This window comes from Tyto alba, unplaced genomic scaffold (assembly GCF_018691265.1).
Source record: "Tyto alba isolate M040663 unplaced genomic scaffold, T.alba_DEE_v4.0 Super-Scaffold_44, whole genome shotgun sequence".
Taxonomy (NCBI): domain Eukaryota; kingdom Metazoa; phylum Chordata; class Aves; order Strigiformes; family Tytonidae; genus Tyto; species Tyto alba.
In genome coordinates this window covers 12,426,245-12,449,712 of record NW_024881320.1, presented here as the reverse complement: position 1 = coordinate 12,449,712, position 23,468 = coordinate 12,426,245, and the positions used below count along the sequence as shown (strand labels likewise).

Below are 23,468 nucleotides of genomic sequence, written 5' to 3'. Positions count from 1 at the left end.
CTCTGGGGGACACCCGCTCTCAGTAATTACCCGCTGCACTGCGGGATTTGGGCCATGATTTAATTAACGGGAGACCCGGTTGCCCCCGCGGTGCAGCGAGGGGGGTGATCTCCCACCTTCCTGTGTGCTGCGGCAGGAGCGGGGAGCGGGCTGGTGCCTCGCAGCGCTGCCGGCCCGGGGGGCAGCGGGGAGTGGGTGCTGCTCGCGTGGGGTGGGGGCTTTGTTTGGGTTTGTTTGTTTGTTTTTCCTGTTTCTTTACCTCAGGTAACTCCCAGCTTTTCCTCCCGGCCAGCCCCACTGCCGTCCGCCCGCTGCGCACAGCCCCGGCACCGGGGACGCCGCGGAGGTGGGCGCTGCTCGGGTCTCCCCTCCGGCCACGCGTACGCGGCGGGCCCTGCTTAGCTTCGGGGCCCTCCCCGCGTTGCTAGGCAGCGCCCGCGCCCTCTGACCCGCCGCGGCCCCGCCCCTCGCTCCCATAGCTACGGAGGGAGGCGGCGGCCATCTTGGCGGCGGCGGCGCGATGAGCGGCTCGAAGGCGAGGGCGGCGGCGGCGGCGGCGGGGCCGGAGAAGAAGCCGCCACCGGGACCCGGGGGCCCGCTCGGCCGCCTGCGGGGGCGGCGCGGCTCGGCCGACGCGGCGCCCAGGCCGCCGTGGACCGAGTCCGAGTTGCTGGCGCTGGAGACCGTCCGGCCCGAGCACGTCCTGGGGCTGTGCCGGGTGACGGAGAGTGAGCGCGGGCCGGGGAGCGCGGGCGCCGGGGAGGGGCCGCCTGGGGCCGGCGGCGCCCGGCCGGGGCCCCGCGGTGCCGGGCGGACACCCCGGCCCTCCCCGCTCTGCTCCGGCCGCCGCGGCGGAGGGGGCTGCGCGGCCGGGGCCGGCGGAGCCCGGGCGACCCGCGTTAGCGGGGCCGGCCGGTGCGCTGGAGGCGGCCGAGGAGTGCATGCCTGCCTTCAGCTTCGCTACAACTTCCAGAAAGTTTGGGGGTCTTCTCAGGTTTCGCTTTTCTGTTTGTTTTTGCCTCGGGGGTGCAGATCTCTGCTTTTCTGTCCCGATCCCTTCCCTTTCTTGCTCTGCTGCCTGGCACCTAGTGTGCCTTTGTTTCTTCTAGCCTCAGTTTTGTCCCGCTTTCCTGAAGCTTCTGCAAAACAACTTGAAGTATGTGTCTTAATGGACTGGGTCTAGCAAAAAGAGAACTTATTTTGGTAATTGCTCAGAGATCTTTTGATGTATGTTTTTTCTCTCTTCTAGATTATTTATGCAAACCTGAGGACAACATTTACAACATTGACTTTACCAGGTTTAAGATCCGGGACCTTGAAACTGGAACAGTGCTATTTGAAATTGCAAAGCCATCTGCTTCAGGTAGGTTATCCTAACATTGGAGGGAGGCTAGAGAGGCTTACCAAGCTGAGGAGTTGCAGGACCCATGCAATTCCAAGCAGAAAGGTAACCTTTGGTATGTCCTGGTGACGGAATTCCTTTCCTTTAGGCATAGGAGTGAGTTTACCCCTGCTCTTCAAAATGTGAAGTGATTATCATGAGATGGGGGAGTACTATCAACTGCAAATCTTCCCTTGTTGGCTGCTTATGGTACTGACTGTCTTTCATGTGCTTTGGCAATTGTGAGGGAGGATATCCTGTGAGATTGAGTGTGGTTTTAGCTCTAGAGCCACCAAAGCTGCGCCAACTGTCATAGCAAATCTTTATTATTTAGTGCCGGTATGAGTCTCAGACCAATCATTAAACCCCTTTAGGTTCAGTGCCTAAGTAACAGCCAGCTTGTCACGATACATCCGCTAGCCAGTATTACCCTATGTGTATGCTATTAGCAGAATAACTCTGAGCTGGTGCGTTTTCTAGAGCAAGATGATGAGGATGAAGACGACAGTAGTGAACTGGACGCTAGTGCAGGCCGCTTTGTTCGTTACCAGTTCACCCCAGCATTTCTCCGTCTTCGGACTGTTGGTGCAACGTGAGTATGAGTTCCCAGAAAGAAGGGAGAATCAGATGTTTACAAAGTGTCCCTTAACAGTTTGTAACAAAACTGACTAGAGAGAACCCATCTTACACTACGAATGTCAAAGTCTTTCTTTCTGGAATGATCTCTTAGATCCTTGTGCAGTCTCGGGTCCAAGGCTCTGTCCTTCCCAATAGGAAGAGAAGTATGTTGTCTTAGCTGTTCTTCTCCTACTTTTTGCATATAGAGTGGAATTCACAGTGGGAGAAAAGCCAGTATCAAACTTTCGAATGATTGAGAGACATTACTTCCGAGATCGCTTGCTGAAGAACTTTGACTTTGATTTTGGCTTCTGCATCCCCAGTAGCAGGAACACGTGTGAACACATTTATGAATTCCCTCAGCTCTCAGAAGACCTTAGTAAGTATCTCCTTTCCCACGCCGAGTTGTGTTTTGTTTGTGTGTGTGCATGTGCTCATTTTTTCCCCTCTCTCTACTTGTGAAAAGTTATGACTGGGATGGGAGAGGACAAGATAGTTCCTGGTTTAAGATGTGTGTGACCCTGATTAAACTGCAGATTTGCACTGCAAATTTCTCTTTGAAAACAAAAGTCGAGGACAACCTGTGGTGTCAAGTCACAGGCTGCTTTTAACTGATCAGAGTCACAGGGCTGACGTGCCTGATGCCTAACAGTGTAGCCCAGAAGATAACAAAACCCTGAAAAAGGGTTCTCTTTGTGGCCACGCAGCTGTTTTCAGCACTTGCTTGTTAGGGCTTGAGCCTCCTGCTTTGGAACAGCACTGGCTCTTCTCTGACAGGTGTGTTTTTGAGCCTACCGAGATCTCTGCAAATGTACATTGTGCAGGGTATATTTGACCTCCGGGGGTGGATGGAGCAGGAGCACATGGGCCCCCTTCTGCGGCTGCCTAGGTGCAGGAGGAGGCACAGAGTTTGTACCCTGCCTGTGTATATGTGAGGTATGCCACTGCTTTTACATTTGCAGATTGCTATCTCTCTGCTTAAAAATGTGATTGCTGCTCTGCTCTGGTGGTGGCTCTGACAGTTTCTAAGGTCATCGTGGATGAGATTACTCAATCCCACTTTGTTTGCTTTTGACAGCACTTGTCCTGTGACTAGGAAGAATAGGAGGGGGCAGGCCAGAGCTTTTGAAGCGTGCTCAGCCGCGCAGTTTGCTTCTCTTATTAGGGTAGGGCAGAGCATCAGCCTGGTAAATCCAGCAGAGTGGCAGAGTCCTTTCTGGTCTGAGCTTGTGCTGTCCAGTGGAGTGTGGCAGGCTTTTGAATGTAATTGAGTTTTCTCTTTCACAGTCCGTCTGATGGTTGAAAATCCATACGAGACCCGCTCAGACAGCTTTTACTTTGTGGACAACAAGTTGATTATGCACAACAAGGCCGACTATGCTTACAATGGAGGACAGTAATCATTCTGTGTCCACTGGATGCTGTGATGCTGTTGACCGTTCCACATGTCCAGGAGTGGACTGGAGTTGCTGTCTCGTGCAAGAAGGCTTCTTGCCAAACCTTTTCTCCTTGCATGAGGCTGAAAACAAGAAGCAAAGACGACAGCTCATGAAAGTAAAGGAAATCTCCCTGCAACACTTCTCTATCCAACACTCAACGTATCCTGCCTCTCATTCTCTATTTCTGGTTACCTTCTGGTACCTTGGTTAGGTCATGGATCAGAGGCACTGTTAGAAAATTCTTGCTGTTACAGTCTTTATAGTTAGGTTGCACCTTTAGTGCTTCTGATGTTTCACCTATTAGGTGACTACTCTCTTCCAAGAGGTCAGGTTGAGTAAGCTATTTCTTAGCAGGAAATTTTACCCCTTCAAGTAGCCAGTGATGTCTGAAGAGCAGATCTCTTCTTCAGTTGGATAGATCATCTCTTTAGTGCACAGTGCATTAGTTTGTAGCATGGCTGACATTGCTTTTTAGGGTGCATCCCAATGTTCTTCAATGGGAAGGATACAATAAGAGACTAATTCAGCCTCTAAGCAGTGCAGGAATCTTCCTTCTGCCTCCAGGGGCCTGAGCTGCCCCTGAGAACAGTTTAATCTGTGTCTTGCCAGAGGTTTCACTAGAGATATGAGATGGGGGGAGGGGGAAAAGCGGCTTTATCCAGGTTGGTCACTGAGTCAGTCTGATAGCATTTCTGTTTGAGCTCTTGTGAGTGGATTGCTGCATTTTGGAGCTCAGGGGTCAAACTTAGAGCTGAAGTTAATACTATATTTACCATTTCTCATGCTTCCTTTTGTGTAGGAATTTTGGCTCTTGCTGCAGAATATATTGCTTTTTAGATTGACAGCACATTGTCAGTCTAGCTGGGGTGGAGGGGAGGTGTCAGTCTGGTAGGGCTTAGAGGAAAAAGGGAGAATGTGGAAAATCACTTGAAAAATGTGTAGGAAGCAGAGCTTCCTAGGCTTCAATCTCTCTATGCTTTTAAACCTGAATGATCTGTCAGAGGTGCTGGAAGGAGAGACGGTGGTGTTACCAGCTCATTTGCTTTGTTTCAGTTGAGGTATTAGCTAAAAGCTTCCTAGGTCAGATCACTCAGTGTTATGGAGTGGGATTCTTGCAAAGTGAGAGTTTATGTGATTCTCTTTTTAATTGTTTGAGTTCCCATCACTGCTTTGCCTACTTATCTGCTTATTTATGGTTTAGGAAGTTCTGCCAGGGTAGTTACCGACAGAGCAGAGGGTGTACTTCACAGTTTGGGTTCTGAAGATAGGAAATAGCATGATGCAGTGGGAAGAGGAGACCCGTGTCTTCCCAGCAGCTATGCTGGGGCCCAACTCCTGACCGTGCAAAATCTCAGCTAACAAAACCCTTTTCTGCCTATTTTGCTGGCTGTCAAGGCTGGCATTTTTTTCTGTCCCTCACTGAGCTGGTCAGTTATATCTCTTGTACCTGGGAGTTAGGTTGTATCTAGACTTAGAGACATTTGCTAGTATTAGTTCCATTTGTTCCTTGAGACAGTTGAAACCTAACTCCTTGGTAGAGTTGATTACCTGTTGTGTTAAGTAAGATTCAACACAGTTTATGTTTTATCAGGATTAAGTGGGGTGGGCATTACAGCCTGGAGCCTCTTAATGCGTAGACAGCAATAAGAAACCACTGCCTTTACCTTGCAGATTAATGGTATTAACTTTGGCATAGAGGATCAGCTGGCATCAGGGTAAGCAGTGAGAGTATGTGGGGTGATAGCCATGAAAGAATCTCCAGCTCTTGGGAAGATACTTAATTATGATTAACCACAACAAATGACCTGTTCTGGGTGGAGCATTAATCAAGAGCAACCACAACAAATGTCTTGGGAATGCAGAGGGGCAGGGTCTGCGTGGTTGAAAGATGAAGAACAATTCTGCTACCATCAATCCCCTCCAGCATCTCCAAAGGCACTTAAGCAATCTTGTTTAGTTATTTCGGAATCAGTTAAAGCTGCTTGTAAGGTGGAGCTTGAGAAGCCTCTTGCAGTGATTGTCTTCAGAAGGCTTCGTGCTGTGCTGGTAGGGTGGGAAACATTTGTTTTGCTGGAAGTTACTTGTGACAAGGCAGAATTGCCTGGAAGTGTGTTTTTCATCCTGAAGTGTTCTGAGATGCTCAGGATAGTGTCTGCAGAGCCTACCAGTTATTCCCTGGGAAATTTTAGCATATTGAGCTGAATTTATATGTAGTATAAATCCAGGTGCCTTGAAATGTTACTTTTATCACATTTTCTGCATGGAGCAACCTCTTGCTTTTCTTATGGGTGTGATGATTCCCATCTGTTTTCTGTGTCACTGCGTAAAGGTTCTTAAAAGGAAGATGGACTGTTGCCAGAGCGAGCAGCAGAAATTACTGTATGAGTGCATACCAGTTTGTGTGAGCTGTTTGTAGGAGTCAGCGTGCAGCGCTGCGCAGTCGGGGTATTTGTAGGGGTGTGGGTGCCATCTAGCCGCTGCGTTGCAGAATGTGACTGACAGCAGGAGAGCACTCTGCCAAATGTAAATGAGGCATTTGATGCTTACAGGAAAGTGGATTCCTGCCTTTAGTCATTACCTCTGCCAGCAGTGATGAGAAAAAAAACATTGAGGCTGTTGCCTTCTCATGGATGAATGTATCAGCTTTTCGGACATAAGAAAAGGAAAACTGGAGGAAAATTGGAAGACTTGCAGGCAGCAGTAGCATCCCTCAGTTTCTAGCTGAATTTGCTTTGCCAAATTAGAAGGTCTTTGCCCAAAAAGTGTGCTGCAGAAAAAAGTCCCTACAAGAGGGCAACCCAGCACTGAAAAAGTTGACTGTAATCCAAAAAGTCAGGGATTTCCAAACTCCTGTCCCCACTTCAGCTGCTTCCCTATGGTTTCCTTTTCTCTTAGATGCTTTCTGTAAAAGGTCTTTGTGGCATGGATGATGTCTTTGGTAAACATAGTTTAACAGAGCATCATCCTTCTGGATTGTGTGCTCTCATGCTTTAATGATGGGTCAAAGCTACTTGTGCCAGTGAGCTAGGAAGAAATTCCAGCAGGATCTCATCCTTGTCAGGTGGATGGTTTGTCCTAGCCAGGCGCTGAATGCAAAAGAGATGCTTTCAGTGATTGTTTGAAGTCTGAGCAAGGGAAAAGGTATCTGTGCAGACAGCTTCTCTCGTGTCTTGTGCTGAGTTGAAAAGAGAAAAGATTTGGGATCATACTGTGTTCTGCTCTCACAAAAAAACGGACCAAACCCACAAACCCATGCTAAGTCTTTGCAGTATTTGTCTTCTTAGCACCAGGACCTCTTTTTCACATTTTCAAGATGAGTGCTTTGGATCCATGCAAGCAAGCTTCCTGGACAGCTGTTTTCATGACTGACTGAGGAATACACGCTGCACTTTGCGAAGGAAGGTCATCTCTTATTGTATGGACCAGCTACTACTGTCCTTGTCCTCCATTTTTGGTAGGAATTGTCTTCCTTTGTGTGTTTTCCTTAGGATTTTCAATGTCTCTTGCTGCAGAGAACCAGCAGCGTCCTCTCTGGTGCTTGAGGATGTTTATTCCACTTCTCTGAGCATTCATGAAGAATAAAACAAGTGTTTAGAAGTCAGAAATGAATGAGGGAGGTCACGGCGGTTGAAGCAGTAAGGTCCAAATGTGGTAACTGCTTCTCAGCTCATCCTCTTCAGCTGGTTCCCAGTGTTTGTCTTCTGCCCTGCTGTCCTGTCACATCGAGGTACTGAGCCTTGTGCTACCCCAGAGCATGTAACCCTCAGACTCGACCACTGCCCTCTCCCTGTCGTTTTATGATGAGGACAGAGCTAAGGGACGGCTGCCTGGCGGAGTCACCACCTCTTCCTCTGCGGCAAAGGGAAAAACGAACACCAGCAACCCCCCTCTCCCTCTGCCTGGGTCTCAGTGCTATTACAGGACACGTATTTTGTATCTCACAGTGTGGCCTTTGGGCTGCTGGTGCGTCGACCTCTCCGTGCTGTCCCCTTCGGGCACTCCTCCTCCGGCGGCCGTGCTGGCCCTGCCCCTTGCCTCTCCGGCTCCCAGCACGGTGCCGCCGGCCCCCCTGCCCTCCGCGGCGCGGTGCCCGCCTGACGATGTATTTGTATAAACGTTATTTTGTCACCAGCAATAGTAATAAAGGAAACCTCCTGTTTTCGCACAGGCGCTGTCCGGTCGCGGGGGGCGGGGCCTGGGGGCGGCGGGGGCGGGGCCCGGGGCCGGCAGCCGCGGGGCCCGGGGCCGGCAGCGGGCGCTACCCCCAGCCCTCGCGCATGCGCGCTCTCCCCTGCGCGGCGCTCCCCTCAGGCGAGGCGCGGCGGGAATGGCGGCGGGGCTGGCGGCGGTGGCCCGCGGCGGCGGGGCGCCCAGGGGTGAGGCCGCCGGGCTCGGGGCTCGGCCCCGCTCCGCCGCGGCTGCTCGGGGGGCTGCGGGGTACGCGAGGGCGGGGGGGGAAACAGCCGCGGCCTGCGCGGGAGGCGGTGCCCCGGTGCCCTTCAGGGCCTGAGGCGGGTTCCCTCAGCCGCGGCCGGGCGGTGCCGCCCTTCAGCTGCGCCGCGGTGCTGGGGGACAGGGCCCCTCCGGGGCGGCCTTCGAGCCGCTCCCCCGGCGTGAAGGGAAACAACGACACTTCATTCCATTCCTTTCCTTCCAGCACTGGCCTTCGGGTGCCTCCGCCGGCTGCACACGGTGTACCAGACAGCGGAACTGCCAGAAACCCACCAGATGCTGCGGCAGACGTGCCGGGACTTCGCAGAAAAGGAGCTGATGCCTCTCGCAGCTCAGCTGGATAAGGAACACCGCTTCCCGGCCGAGCAGGTGCGTGCTGCCCCCGCCGGGCGCTGGGCACTGGGCGGCGGGCTGGCGCGGTCAGAGCCCAACTCCCCTCCGCTGCTGCGGCAGGACCGCCTGGGCCTGAAGCAAAATGTGCATTAAGCTCTGGCTTAGTAGAAATTTGAAGTTTAGACCCGCTGCAGGTGAAGTCCTTTGAGTGTGGAGGTTGTAATACCTGCAGGACATTCTGAGCTCTTGCGTTTTTGTGTATCTGGCTTTAGTACCGTTGAGTTTTCAGTTCTCTTACTGGCTTTCCTGGGGGCTGCAATACAACTGACTTACTTACAAAATTAGTGAAATACTCGTATAAACTACACATAATCATAAAAATGTTTTACAATGAAGAAGCGTAGGTGACCTGACTGCATTTCAGATGGTGAAATGATCAGGATAGAGGAGGTGCATGTTGGTCATTCTCTGGGGCTATGAAGAAATTGAGATTCCAATCAAACCTGTGATTTCTCTTGTGGAAGGCAGTACAGACGCAGCAGTACGTTCTGTGCCGCATTGAGCAGACTAACACCTGTTTCATTGCAATGAAATACTGAGCTCCAGAAAAGTATATACTGTTACATTAGCCAAAAGGCTCCAAGCAAGCACAGTCAGAGGCATGCCAGTTTTGTCACACACCTCTCTTTCTTTTAAGGGGTAAGGAAGACAGCCAGGAAAGTCATACTCTAAGGAAGAAAATACTTTACTGTTCTTACCTGAGAATTTTACATTTGATTTTGAGTCTTTTCACTTGAATGTGTAGGGGAAAATTCAAGATGCAGTGTTTATTAAGATAAAGCAAAATAGATAGAACTAGTTGCTGTCTTTTGTTCATCCTCTGGATTTGATATGAAGGATAAGTGTTTTGGGTGCCATACAGGAGGGAAAATATTTATTTAAAGATTCCTTGTGGTTCCTCTTAAACCAAGCAGAGGCTGGTAACATGCTTATTTCTGCAACACCAAAATCTTGACATCTTAAATATAAAAACAGAGGAAAGCTTTTATTTTATGTTGCCAAATGTTAACAAGAGACTTGGAGTGAGACAGTTGGTGCTCTGAAGAGCCTATGGTTAAGAAGCCAGGGATGCAGCTGAGGAACTTGGGGTGGGATAATTTGGAATGTAACCAACAATTAAATTCTCTGGGAAGCAAGACCTGGCTTTAATGGGAATGAAAAATCACCTTCATGCAAACTGTTCTGTGGGTCATTCATTCTGTAAAATTCTTTCCTTGTGCAGTCCTAGGCTGAAGCTCAGCAGACTCAAAGGTAAAGTTCTAATGATTTTTATCAGCTAGATTTCCCACTGAGAGCTTCCTACTGACAGGAGATGTGCAAGGGTAAAAGCTTTGGTGGGAGACTGAGGAAATGCTGGTGGGGTTGTGTCTCCCTAGTTCACCTTCATAAGGCTCCCTCCTTCCCAGTACTGAAGAGAGCTCTTTAAGGAAGCAAGAGCCTCGTCTTAGGCATCAGTGACTGTGTATAACTCTTGATGAAGTCATCGAGACCTGGGGACACCTGTCAGTTTGTACAGTCAGATTCCCATTTCACCAGAAATTGTGTGTAGCCCTGCTATGACCCGTCTTTTATCTTCGTCTGTCTGCATGTATTTGCTGGGACACGGGTGGCACAGAGGATCTTACCTCTCCATTGCTTCCGTGAAGGTGAAGAAGATGGGTGCCTTAGGGCTGCTGGCTATGGATGTGCCGGAGCAGTACAAAGGAGCTGGCCTCGACTACCTGGCCTATTCCATTGCCGTGGAGGAGATCAGCAGGGGCTGCGCGTCCACGGGCGTCATTGTCAGCGTCAATAATGTGAGTGTCTCGGGTTGTGTGTGGGGGACACGCGTGGAACCGAGGTGGGGATCAGGGGGGTTATTGGAGAGGGGTGTTTGGGAGAGGCGGGATCTGTTCCTGTGGTGGGTTCTGGTGTGTTGGAGAGCACTTGGACATTAGGGAGTTACTTGTACGTTCAAGAGGCACTAACTCCCCTCGCAATTCTTGAAGTCTCTGTATTTAGGGCCAATACTCAAGTTTGGCTCTGAAGAGCAGAAGCACAAGTGGATTGCACCCTTCACTGGTGGAGAGAAAATCGGATGTTTTGCCCTTAGTGAACCAGGTGATGTGACTGTTACCCTTTCTGTTGCAAAGAACGTAGGGTAGCTTCTTGCCTTTGTCAGGTTTAAGATGGACTTTAGGTTTGTGAAATTGTAACTGTTTGTAGAAAAGTAGTTTACAACAATTCTGTGTAAATGAAGTCTCAGTGCCCAGGGTATTAACTGCCATCCCCACAGTCCGTGCTGGAAATTTTCATCCCCTCTGTATGAGTCAGAGCTCTGGAGATGGACACACCTTAGACACATGGGCCTTTACCTTCCTGTTTGGGTCTGCTGGGTGGGACAGTGCTGAGCCAACCACAGTTACAAGAGCTGCCAGAGGGGTGTGGGCGGGGGGTGCGTTTGTGCCCCAGGCTGCCACTGATTGCCTGAGTTTTGTTTGCTGGTGCCTTGCTCAGGAAACGGCAGTGACGCGGGTGCGGCATCCACGGTGGCACGCCTGGATGGCGACGAGTGGGTTCTGAATGGCACCAAGGCCTGGATCACCAACGCCTGGGACGCCTCAGCCACCGTGGTGTTTGCTACGACGGATAAATCCCTGAAGCACAAGGTGGGTTGATTTGGGTCAGTCAGGAAAAATGGGCAGGAGTGAAGGAGTTGGGCAGGAGAAGCACTTTGAAAAGGCTCTGAGGACTCGGTGTTCAGAGCCATGCAGGCATTGAGCAGAGGAGAGACTGATGTGTGCTGGCTTTGTTGTGTCTCACCTCTCCCTTCCCTTCTGGTTACCTAGATGTGTGGCTCCTGTGAAAAATGTTTGGAGGAAGCCTGTTGACAGCCACGGAAGTGCGAAGTTGGCACCGTTCCTAAGAGTTTGGGTCTTCTTGCAGGGTATTAGTGCATTCCTGGTTCCCATGCCAACTGCTGGGCTGTCACTGGGGAAGAAAGAAGACAAGTTGGGAATCCGAGCCTCTTCCACAGCCAACCTGATATTTGAGGACTGTCGGATACCCAAGGCCAACCTACTGGGGCAGCTGGGAATGGGCTTCAGTATTGCCATGGTAAGAGATGGAGCGCGGTGCAGCTGTGGTTGTGTAAAGCTGTAGTTCTCAAGGTTACCATTTTCAAACCCATTTTTAGACTTATGATCTCTTTGGTGAGAACCACTACTAGCATAAGCTGTTCTGTGTAATATTAACCAGTTGACCCCTGTTGACAGCATGGGAGAAATCATTCCTAGAGCTTGATGAATCATTAATTTACCATAGGTCCTTGACAGCACTTTTATTGTAGATGCAATGTAGCAGTTCACAGATGAAGGAATGCTGATGCTCCTGAGATGGTGTGTCAGCAGGGGTGGTGTACTTTAATTTTTCTCCTTTCCCACCTCTCTATTCCTCTAGTTTGTACCTGTCAATAAAGGGAAAACATGGAATTTTTCCCTAAATACTGTGGCAGGGAAGAGCTGTCCTGGAGGCCCAGGTCAACATCTGTATAGTGTCTAAAGGGGGATGAAATCTGAGTTACAGCACGTGTGTGTGACGTTCAAGGAGGGGCCAGGCAGCTGAGGAACAGTGTGTTCCCTGCAGGGATGCGCTACCCCTCGGAGGTGTTCATTGCTCTCGCTGTAGGGGCAAAACACCGTTTGTTGGCCTGGCTTTTTGAAAAAGGCTGAGCTCCCTGGAGAACAGCCCACTGCATTATGTCCAGAACTAAAAGAACCCACCCATCACCAACCGCTTTAAGCCTTTCAGCTCAGGACTGAGCAGGTGAAGCCTTTTCTCACTGTGCTGTGAATTTTTCCTGTGCATGGGGAGGCAGGGAATCAGTTAAAAAACTAATGGGCAGCTGTTTGAGGTAAGTCAGGTTATTGACTCAGTTCACTAGTCATTTTGAAAAATGCTTCAGTGTGTGTACTAATGATGAGGGCAAAGAGGAAAATTGATGAGATTTCAATTTTTTGGTTTTTGTTCTTTTTAGTTAAAACAGCTGCACAGTGAGCCGGGGGTCTAGCTGGAGGGCTCTTCTCAGCCTTTTCCAGAACAGATGCTTCTTGTTGTGCCATTTCCCTTATTTGGCATCCCCTCTTTTTTTTCCCCAGTTAACCAGCAATATCTCTCCTTTCTGCTTTCCTTCTTGTACCCTTTGCCTCTCTCTGCAGTGCCCAGTACATTTTATGTCTTTCTATTCCTGTAACTGGGAATATTCTGAATCAAGGAAGGAGGTGTCTCACCAGAGGACACTAAGGCTACAGCAGCTTCCCAGCAAGACCAGAAGTGCGAGTGTACTATTTTTGATCAAGCATGACTTGACTTAACACATATATTTTGTGTCTTTCTCAGCAAACTTTGGATGGAGGACGGATTGGTATTGCCTCACAGGCTCTTGGAATAGCACAGGCAGCTCTGGACTGTGCTGTGGATTATGCTGAAAAGAGAATGGCCTTTGGGTCGCCCATCACAAAGCTCCAGGCAGTGCAGGTACGAGGTGTACAAGGTGTACGAGGTGGATGGGATAGTTCCAAACATTGCTGGTGCTGGTGGAAAGTTCACAGGGGCTCTCAGGCGCAGCTTCAGGCACAGAGTGAACTTTGGACTGTCTGGGATAAACGGGGTAACAGTCTGTTTCAAACACCACTTAAAAGTGATTGCTGGGATGGAGGCGCTTCTTTTCCAGCAATACTGGCCTCGGGGGTGGGAGGCTTGTGCTGTGTGTTCTTGTGCAGGCAGAGGCTGCCACCTGGGACAAAGGCAGTGTCTGTCGTTGCAGTTTAAGCTAGCAGATATGGCTGTGGCGTTGGAGGGTGCGCGCTTGCTGACCTGGAGAGCTGCTATGCTGAAAGACAACGGGAAGCCCTTCACAAAGGTATTTCCAGCCTTGCAGTGGTCTGGCAGTGACAGCAGCACAGGCTCAAGGCAAGAACACCGCACGGTGACGTATGGCATCGCTGCGTGCAGCGCTTGCCCGGCCAGCACTGGTGGTGTTTAACCCACCAGCAGCTCTGGGGCTCTGCCTCTCCTCAGGCAGCCACCTGGGCCCAGTCCTGGCGTTAGCTGCTGGCACCAGTGCTCAGGCCTGTCACTGTGCACAGCTGGTCTGTCAGCGTTCCAGCTCCTTGTGCAAGTGAGCTGGTCCTTTTTGTGGTAGCTGCACCCTCAGTGATGTTTTCCTTCCCCAAAGGAGGCGGCAATGGCCAAACTGGCTGCATCAGAAGCTGCAACGGCCATCGCACATCAGGTAACTACTTCAGCTGGTATCTCTGGTGTACAGCATGCTGAAAGGGAGGTTGTGTTGTCACACAAATGCTTGGGGAAGGTGGGGTGGAATGTACTAGATTATTTTTTAAAAAAAAAACGAACCAACCCCTATAGCTGAAGCTGGTTAGCACAGCCATCTTCCTGGGTGGGAGCGGGCAGGGATTTCATGCTGGCCTGTGGCAGCTGTATTATTATAGTCCTCTTGTGCCTGGTGCTGTCCAGGGCAGGGTTAGAGTTCTGAGTGGGATGGGGGAGTGAGCATGGGTGCACCAGCCAGGGCTTGTTACTCCATTTGCAACATCGTGAGCAAATGGAGCAGGACCTCTGGTGTTTGTATTACTTTTTCCTGTCCTTAATGAAAGTGTCTTAGCTGAACACAGATCACTAACAGATACTGCTGAAGGGATTCATTCTCTCTCTGGGCCATCAGTATTGCTCTTGCCCAGCTCAAACCTTGTTTATTCCTGATTGCAGATGGGCTGCAGCCAGCCCCATGTGTCCCCCCAGTTACGGCTGCAGTGGACTTTGCTCCTTTTAAGGTGGCTGTGTTCTATAGAAAACAAATTCCTCGATCCTGCTTCCTTTCAAACCTGCTACCTTGTTTCAGGCTATCCAGATCTTGGGCGGGATGGGCTACGTGACAGAGATGCCAGCAGAACGCCATTACCGTGACGCTCGTATCACCGAAATCTATGAGGGGACCAGTGAGATCCAAAGACTGGTGATAGCTGGTCAACTGCTGAAGGCCTACCGTAGCTGAAGCAGCCAGCTAGAGTAACCCTGCACAACAGTGATTGGGTCTTGGCCCTCTTGAATGAGGCTAATGGTGGAAGTTTTTCTCACCAATGAGTAACTGACCTTGTTAAAATGTGCTGATTCTTCTTGGGACAAAGTACAGCGCATGGAGGGCTGTATCTACATTTGTAAGTGACAGCTGTAAGTGCGGGAGGGAGGTGGCAACCTGTCCCTGGTGGGGAGCGTAGGTCTTCTCCTAAACTGGAGCATTGCTTTGGTTTGGTAGCAGCAAAATGACTTTGCTGTTCAGTGAAGTCAGCAGCTCTCCTTGAGCACTTCCCAGCCACTGCCTGTTTTGCCAAAATGGGTCACTCCATGGTACTGGATAACCAGAGTCAACGTTAGAGGCAGAGGGAGAGGTGACCCCTGGGCCCTGTTCCAGGCTGCAGGTTCCCCTGCCTCTTCTGATCAGGTGTTAATGAATTGCAGGGGTGGGACACAGCTGTGTGTGAGCTCCTCCTTGGCTACGGGCTGTGCAGTGTAGCTGTGGCAGCAGTGCGCTCTACCCCCTTTCAGCAGGAGGGGAGCCGACAGGAGGGCAGAGGTTTGGCTGACACACAGAGGGCTCTTGGTGCAGGCCCTGGCTGCTGGCCCTGGAGGCATAAAAACAAAGGTCAGGAAATCCCCTCGCGCTTGCCCAGCAGTGCCCAGCAGCCTGCTTGCTCAGCCACTTACGGATGTAGCATAAAACCGGAGGACAGCAAAGCTGCAATGCCCAAGACTGGTTTTGGTTTTTTTTATTGCAAATCAAACACCAAAAAACCTCTGCTCCGAAAGCTGCTTTTACTATAACAACTACACAACAGGAAAGAAAGTGCATGAAGTGACAGTAACAACCTTTAATCTCTACATGTTTTGGGCAACAAGGAGGAAGTGAACAGATGACACAAAACCTTACCAGGAAGCTTTAGCAGTAGCACATATCCTCAATCAGTTATCTTTGGCATGAAATTAACTTTTAGAAGACTCAACAGCCAAAAAGCAAAGCTCTAAACTCGGGAAAAGATGGAGAGGATTAAGACTAGAGCCTGTGTGGTCCGCCCCCTTCTCCAAAGGACAAGTACACTAGAGGTAAAAGGTTATTTTCCTGTGGTGACATTTATTTAGATGTGTGTGGAGAGAAATACAGCAGGATTCTACGATACATAAGAGAGCAGAGAAGACAAATAAAACCTGATTTTAAAGGATCACCAGTCCCTACTTTCTTTTTTTAATGCAAATAGGAATTAATTTAGAATGTTTTTTTCCAGTCACAAGACGCAGAAGCATAAACCACCAGGGCCTGCACACAGCAGTGAAATACCGACATGGCTCTGAGGTGCAGAGGGTGTTTGCTAGTGCAGACGTTCCAGCAAGGTAATCCCTTTGCAGATCGCTAGAGGGCAACTGCATGTTGGGGGAAAAGTCTTCAAGCCTTGAATTTCTCCTTGCAGCTCTTGCAAACCAAGGGATGGATTAACAGAAGCAGAGCCAGGCACTGCTTCCAACAGGAGTACTTCTACTGGAAAACCATTCTAATGACCATGAATGTGCTGTAAATTATGGAGGGTTTCTAGGAGAGACTTTTCTAACTTGATTTCAGCCCTTATCACCTCTGATGATTGCTGAAGGCTCATTTCTAAGATTGTGTAGGAGAAAGTGATTATTTTATGTTTCTTGCAGCTGCTCAGATAGAGCAGGAGCTGTAGGGCTGCTCCCTGCAAAGCAGTTAGTGCTTCAGGACTGCAGAGTTACTCTTTGGTGTTCGTCTTCACTGACCTTGTGTGCTGAGATCCAGCTGACTCCCCAGTAGCCCAGAGCAGTCAGTCATTCTTCGGCCGTGCCTGCGACACTGTTTCCCCTCTCTTCATCTAACGGCTGCTCTTAGATCTGCTTTACTGAACTGCCAGCACTTTCAGCCTGCTCCTCTTCAACATCACTCCTCTGCCGCCCACCAGCCCTAGCTGATGGTAGCTTCTCCAGAGCAGAGCGCGGTACCACGGCTGACCTGAGGGGGAGAACAGCCATGAACACCTCAGCTGACAGAACACACGAGAAGAACCCACAGCAAACTGGGTGTGCCACCTCCCATGTGGTACTTCTGCAGAGAATATGGGGACAGTATCAAGTAATTGACTGTTGCTGCAGAGCCCGGCTGCTGCCCCCCTGACCAGAGCCTGCTTTGGGGCATGTCTGGATCACCCACTGCCTGCCTCATCAACAAGCAGCTTCCTCGCTCTGACATCAGTACAACAGCTGACCTGGCTAACAACTGCATCCTTGATGCTAACTTGCTGAGTGCTGCACCTCTGCTACAGTCTGGATCAAATTACACAGCACATCATCAAATTACAAAAAGGGTGGAGCTGATCAAAACTCACTGGTCTAGGCACAGCATGCCAGTCAGGTTCCCAGGATCATCTTAAGATACTCTAGAGTTTTTGTTATTACCTAAAAACATGCTTTAAGGGTACAAAGGCTCTCAAACAAAAGCTTTCCCATGCCATCCCTGCTGCCACAGGTCCCGAGAGGGATCGGTAACCTGTCACACAGCACTGCGCGCAGCAGTGCTTTGGGGTAAACAGCACAGTTCTGCACCGAGCCTGGCCCAGAGCTCCGAGAGCAAAGAGTGAGCTGGCTTTGCAGAGCAAGATACTAAGAGCTTACTCCTCGCTGCTGCTGGCTGGGGGAATTTTGGCTGCAATGCATGTGCGTCTGCTCCTCAGGGCTGTTACAGAAGAGAACTGCTGAAAGCGCAAAACACAAACAAGTTCCGCAGCATTAACTAGGGAGCTCTTACCGAGAGCCACCCCCAGACAGCACGAACCTGGCCAGGCATGGGCAGGGCCAGGCATTCCCTAGAGAAAAGGGTCCGACCACGGGTGAAGCCAGAAGTTCTTACCAATTTACAAACTCAGCCAACACTGCAAAGCTGGGGCAAGGAGATGGGGGAAAATCAGGTCATACATAAATTAGAAAGAGGTGGGGAAGTTGATAAGCTACAGAGACACTTTTCAAGGACACAGAGGCTTTTGCCCCACAGTGCTCTAAGTGTACGTGACAGTGGTTAGGAGCCAGGCTGCTGAGAAGGAAGCAGGGGGAGCCCCAGCTCGAATCCTTTGTTAGGAAACACAGTTACAGTAATGAGGAGTTACTTCCTCCCCCTCAGAGTTGATATATTTTATATCATATATAAAGCTCACAGTCTCTGCATGTGAGTTCCAAACAGCTGTTCTGGGCTGTCACAATTAAATACACACAGGTGAGAAATAGTTAATTCTTCGGGGGGGAGCAGACAGAAGCCACATACTTCTTGGTGACTCAGCTGAAATTGGTGTAGTATTGCTTTCATATCAGAATAGTCTCCCCTACTAGTTTTTTCTGACAGTGTTATCTAGAAGAAAAATAGGACAAATTTGATTTTAAATTAAAATTTTGTTTTGCCTAAGTTGAGAGCCCTCATGACACATATACCTGGCAATTGCCACATATTCAGGTTAGGTTGGGGATATTGGAAAGCATGGAAAACACCAAATTTGAAAGACATCCTGAAGTAAAAAAGCAAAAGTACTATAAAAATATTATAAAGAATAACTGGAAGGAGAAATGGAATAGAGATAAGAAAACATGATAGTGTTGTAACTTGAACGAAAAATGCAGTTTACTACTGTTTGGCTAAAAATTTATTTCCAAATTCCACTCGCTCACTACTAGTATGAAAAGAAAAATACCTGGGAGCCTTCCCTCCACTTCCCCTCCCAGGAGGTCAGCACTGAGCTGGGGAAGCCACCAGCCACCCGTGCGTATTTCCTAACTGCTTCAGCAACTTCTTCCCCTTCTCTCACAGAACACACCATACTCCCACGCTCTGGACAGGAAACACTCATCTCAACAAAAGGCTTCTGAACGTCAGGCGGCAGCGCTGGCCGTGCCGGGGTGCTCCCGGCTGGCGCCCGCAGACACGGAGCGACCTGCTCACACTTCTAACACACTTCACCCGCCGCGGCTGGCCAGCCAAGCCCAGGTCACTTCTGAACTCATAAGGTTTGCAGGATGAAGTGTGACCTTACGGAAGTTTCAGAATACAAAGGGCAGTATTTCTAAGCTTCATCCCAAAGACGCAGCAGAAAACCAGCTCCAGAACTGTTAACAGGTTGGTACATTACAATTCTGGGGTCTGTGTCCTGGTAACTGTGCTACAAACATGCTCTATCACTTTTTTGCCATTATCCTTTTGCCTTCCGACAAGAAGGCTTATGTTAGTCAAACAATTATTAAAATATTTTTTTCTGACAACTTTTCCAAAGAAAGGGCAGGTGGCTTCATGACCTCACTGCAGGACTTTGTGTCAAGTAGTTTATTAAGGAGTTCAACAAAATGTTAAACCGAGAAGGCATGAACAGCCGCACCAGACCCAAGAGGGACAGGGAAGCCCAGGCCCAACACGGCCTCCAGAAACCCAGAGGAGCCAAAGCAGCGTGTACAGCTTCATCCTCGAGCTGAGAAGCCTCATAGTTGGCCAGGCTGAAGGAACAGGGATAAAAGGTGCCTCCGCGCAGAGAGCGCCCAGTGGCCAAGCAGCGAGGGAGGAATGTTCCCAATCCCCCCAAGTGCTGAGGTTGTTCCGGACAGGAGAGCTGCAGGACAAAGCTTTACAGCTTGAACTTACTCAGAAAACCCCGGAGAACACTTTTCTCTCTGCAAATGTAATAGCTTTGGATTTAGCACAGTTGTGCTTCAGTTAACCCCTGCAAAGCACCAAAATCCCACTCCTCGCCGGGGGGGCAGCAAACGCCGCCCAGCGCGGTTGCTGCTGCCCTGGCTGGGGCAGCGGGCGCCTCCTGGGCCTCCGAAGCAACGAGCCGCGGCTACTGCTCAGTCTCTTACCTTGGTGCAAGTCAGTCGCAGCGTGCAGGGGGGCGATACAGCTTAAAAAGGAAGGCCAGGATTTTTCTGGAAGGCTAAATTCATTCTCATGAAGCCTTTGGCAATTAGTACTTCTAGAACTTTTTCCGGAATGCTTTTTAAGTGTAGAAAATCATTCATAGGTACATTTTCCTAGCAGGGACTAAAAAAATGCCACTGCAAAACAGAGAAAGACCTTTATTTTAATTGCAAAAGGCAGGAGGGAACTCCACAAACTGAAAGCACCTGAGATGTGCATTGCTGTCAGGTGGGTGGAAGGGTGTGGGAAGACAAAGCAGTAACAAAGTGGATCTAAAGATGTTATCCCACTGCTTGGAACCTCTAAGGGGAAAACCATCCAAAAAAGTGTCTTTTTTCTCTCCCTGAATATCCTCACCAATATTTTATTCACCTTAAGTTTGAGGTGTGTAGCTGAAAGCTGATGCCTTTCTTTTGTCCCAAGCTGACTGCGAGTCTGCGACCTAACACCTGCTACGAGCAGTAAAAGCATACTGTTAATTAAAAATTATTTACTTCATTAAAAAGTGAGTTACCTGATAATGAGCACTGCAGGCACGTGCTAGATGAAGTGCTTTCAACTAAGTGAAAGAACAACTGGGGAAAAAAAATAATTACAATAAATACAAGCCACAGCTTCCCCCCCTGCCACACCCACCCAGCCACCCACACTTGCTAAATCCTGGAGGCCCCCGCGCCCCTGAAGGGCTATGCTGCTTCTTACTGTTGCTTCAGATGTTCCACCTCTCGGAGACACGTTAGAGCCAGCTCAGAGGCCGTCAGCCCCTTTGCCTGAGAACAGAGGAAGACATTAATTAACGACCGTACACACACGTGCCTGGGCAGAATTTTCTACCATGCTAAATATGCTGCTCTTGGAACATCTGACAGAGCAGGAGGGATCGGACACCGGAGCTTCCTTACCTGCTGCAGCGAGACCTTCCCCAAAGTGGTGTTATTGTTATTGTTCAGGCAGATTCATTCTGAAACTCCTGTTTTCCTTCCAGTCAAGTAACAGTTACCGCATCTATCAAACTAACAAGAGCTAGGAGCTCTTGTGGGAGTTCCCCAAACCCAGTTTGACACAGAATTTTAAAGGAAAAAAGTTCTAGTTACCTCAGGGAAGCCTTTCAGTCAATAAAATAACAGAACTGGAACCACTGCTTTAAAAAAAAATAAAATAAAATCCACAGTTTAACAGGCTACAGGTACAAAGCAGTCAACACACAAACGCCGACCAGTCACAACAGTAAAGGACAGTTTTTCTTTTTTCCTTTTTTTTTTTTTTTTTTTTTTCTTTAAGGGGCAGGGGCATGGAAAAAATACAGCACACTAATGAAACAAAATGCAAAAAATACAAAAAAATAGAAAATAGAAAAAAAATGTATTTACAAGTGATACATTACTATGATCAGAAAGCACAAAGACAATTGCTGCTATAATACATGCACTGAGTCAAGAAGGAACTACTAAAAACCTGCAAGGGAGCCATTTGTAAAAAAAGAAAAAAAAAAAACCTAGCAACTCAATAACAAACAAAAAAAGAACAAAAAGAAAAAAAGACACCCCCACCCCCTCCCCCCTCAACGAACAGGGTTGGGTTTGAACTTTTGTCTTCCCTAGTTTGCTACATTGATCAAAATCAAATATCCCCTAAAGTCCATGAGTACAGTTGGTACAAATACTACACTTGTTTTTAAACTGCAGGTTCAGTTGTAGGAGGGGGGAAAAAAAAACAGCAGCTCATTGTAGATCCATATACAAGAAAGCCATAGTAAACTGCTCTACATGCTAAAAATTACAGCAAGCCCCTGTCTGCTACATAGCATGATCTTAGCAGGTTTTCCTTTTTATTTATTCATATATATATCTATATGTGTGTATATATATATGTATAAAAATCGTGCCCTTTTTCACTGCAACATGACATCTGGGTGGAAATGTAACTTGTTACAACAAATTTTTATATGTATACTGCAAGAAGTCACTCAATGTCTGTGGATTTAATAAGTAACCTCACACCACAGGAAATATTTAATAAATCAAAAAAACCCAATATTGTGACAGAAGACCTTCTGTCTCAGTTCATTTCAAAACTGAAGTCCAGCAGGAAACTGGTCCCAATGTCCACGAGGGGTTCTCTGAAGAAGCTTCAGTTTGCTTAACCGTTTTTTTTTCTTTTAGTGTTCACAAGTTTTTGAACGACTTCAAGCCGTTTTCAGTCTCAAGTCTGTCTCTTCCTCTCTCACAAAGGCAATAGTCTGGTACTAATCCATCCGAGTGAGGAAAAGAGGAAAGTGGCTGCAGTCGCACAAAGGGTCCCCACTTCCACACCTGCAGGGAGATACGGAGTCACACGGAGCTCCAGGACCTTAGCTTTTTTTTCCTTTTCCTCCTCTTAACACGAAGTCCTTTCATACAAGTCCCTTAATCGGTACCTTCCCAAGTACCAGCCAGTCCAGCTCTAGGAGACGACAAAGCCACAAGTGTAAAGGACCAAGGCAGAAGTTCAGGTCACTTTCTATCTGTTCCATCATACTTCCAGGAAACGGGAGCTGCTGGACTTGGAGTGGAAAGGCTCAGACCACATGCGACGTAGATCGCCCTGGGCAGGAAAACAGCAGAAGGACCACACCCTCAGAAACTTTACAGTTCACTTCAAATTCAGAGTTTAAAATGCAGGTATAATTGCAAGCATATGTTAAAGCAAATCTATTATTCACCTATTTTGCAAATTACAATGAAGACGGTAAAAAAATAACTCCTTTCCCTGTTGGGCCAGAACACCTTATTTTGGCAGCAGATCTACCCAAAATGGATTTCTGACAGGTGGAAGATTCTGCTCTTCCTTATGCTCCGCTCTGCCAAGCGCTGGATGTGTTTCATCAACAGCCCTGTAAGGGGAAAGGCTACATTTTTAAATTTCTGTTCAGAACAGCTGACTGGAAAGAGGTAAATGAGGATCTGCCTCTCCAATCTCTGTTCGACCTCTGTGCACGCGTTCTTGCATGACAAATTCAGTTATTTCATTAAAACAGCATTTAATACTTCAGAATTTAGTTAGTTTATAATCACTAGTACTTTACGTACATAAATTATCTTCTATTTCAGGAACTTATCTCTCAGTTACTCAGTCCTTCAAAGTGAAGATTCACCCCAACAGCAGCGCTGCCTTAGTTCTGGGCCAGGGCTCCTAAGGACACGCGTCATCCCCGTGAGAGCAGCTGCCCAGTGCAAGAACACTGAACCCGCCTCCAGCCGACCCCCGAGCCTCCCGTGCGAACGCATAATCCTGTCTTACCTTTAAATAGGCCATGGTGAGGAGCGGCAATAAAGTAAATGGTACCAAATAGAGTAGGGCAGGCTGGGCTGCCCGGTGAATGCGAGAAGCTACTGTTGCAGTTAATAGACCTGTAAAAGAAAAAAGTGACTTAAATATCTTTAGGTTGCATATGGACGTTCTCATAATCTCATCCACGCGTGGCTCCTTTCCCCACCATTTTAAGAGACAGGCCGTGGCAAAGTTTCTCATCTGTGCTTTGCTTTCCCTGAATACAATTGAAACAAACAGAAGAGTGAAAAATTATTCTATTTTAATACTAGGCTGTGTTGAGCCACCTGCTGCAGTTTTGAATCTCAAAGACCAAACTACAAATAACTCAAACAAAACGCAACAAAAGGCGAAGGGAAGTTGAATGCACCAGACTGAAGTGCTGCTGCAGTGCTGGTACCTCTTGAGACTGTCAGTCTGAGGCCCCTAGCCTGAGAAACGGGGGGCCGAGAGGAAGGGTTGTACACACCAGGAATGATTTTCCTGGATACTTGCCGAAAGGGAATGTAGGGAAAGACAAGGAGGGGGAGGAGAAAGGCTACTGGTAGGAAACGATCTTGCTTTTTCATCCTCAGAAGGACTGCAGGAGGTCGGGGTACACACACACATGTCCTGACCTTAGGGGAAAAATCTCATTTATATTAGGGAGGAGAGGGATGGCTACATCACATTATAAACAGCATTCTAGTTGTGACTGTTTACAATTTTCTGTGTGTACTAAAATGTCACAGGACCATAAGCATTAACAGTAGAATACAAAAATGCAGGAATTATCTAGATGAATTACCTAACTGTACCCTCGCACAGCATAATCCATCTAGAAACTCCCACATTCTTCCCATAACCCAGGTATGAGCTATGACAC

The 23,468-nt window shown here is 48.6% G+C and overlaps 2 protein-coding genes across 7 annotated transcripts in view; one reads left to right on the top strand and one right to left on the bottom strand.

Moving 5' to 3' along the window:
• Positions 1-143: 143 nt before the first annotated feature.
• On the top strand, positions 144-15,557 carry LOC104359464 (acyl-CoA dehydrogenase short chain). 4 transcript variants are annotated; one of them, XM_033001355.2, is made up of 13 exons: positions 144-346; positions 1,250-1,363; positions 1,862-1,973; positions 2,206-2,378; positions 8,096-8,259; positions 9,930-10,079; positions 10,272-10,383; positions 10,780-10,931; positions 11,209-11,379; positions 12,661-12,798; positions 13,088-13,183; positions 13,499-13,555; positions 14,183-15,557. In XM_033001355.2, the coding sequence occupies exons 4-13, from the start codon at positions 2,249-2,251 to the stop codon at positions 14,333-14,335; spliced, it is 1,323 nt and encodes a 440-aa protein (XP_032857246.1). In that variant the 5' UTR covers positions 144-346; positions 1,250-1,363; positions 1,862-1,973; positions 2,206-2,248; the 3' UTR covers positions 14,336-15,557. The 4 variants fall into 4 exon arrangements, with proteins under 4 accessions (XP_032857246.1, XP_032857247.2, XP_042661147.1 ...); XM_033001356.2 differs by lacking the exon at positions 144-346 and adding an exon at positions 497-728; XM_042805212.1 differs by lacking the exons at positions 144-346; positions 1,250-1,363; positions 1,862-1,973; positions 2,206-2,378 and adding an exon at positions 7,700-7,814.
• A 5,893-nt stretch (positions 15,558-21,450) lies between these two features.
• SPPL3 (signal peptide peptidase like 3) overlaps positions 21,451-23,468 on the bottom strand; it is a 59,658-nt gene continuing 57,640 nt past the window's right edge. For all 3 annotated transcript variants that reach the window (XM_042805214.1, XM_042805216.1, XM_042805215.1), the window contains 2 exons: positions 22,574-22,683; positions 21,451-21,877 (listed from right to left, as the gene is read on the bottom strand). In XM_042805214.1, the coding sequence (XP_042661148.1) occupies positions 21,806-21,877; positions 22,574-22,683 (182 nt within the window). In that variant the 3' untranslated portion in view covers positions 21,451-21,805. The remainder of the gene's footprint in view (positions 21,878-22,573; positions 22,684-23,468) is intronic.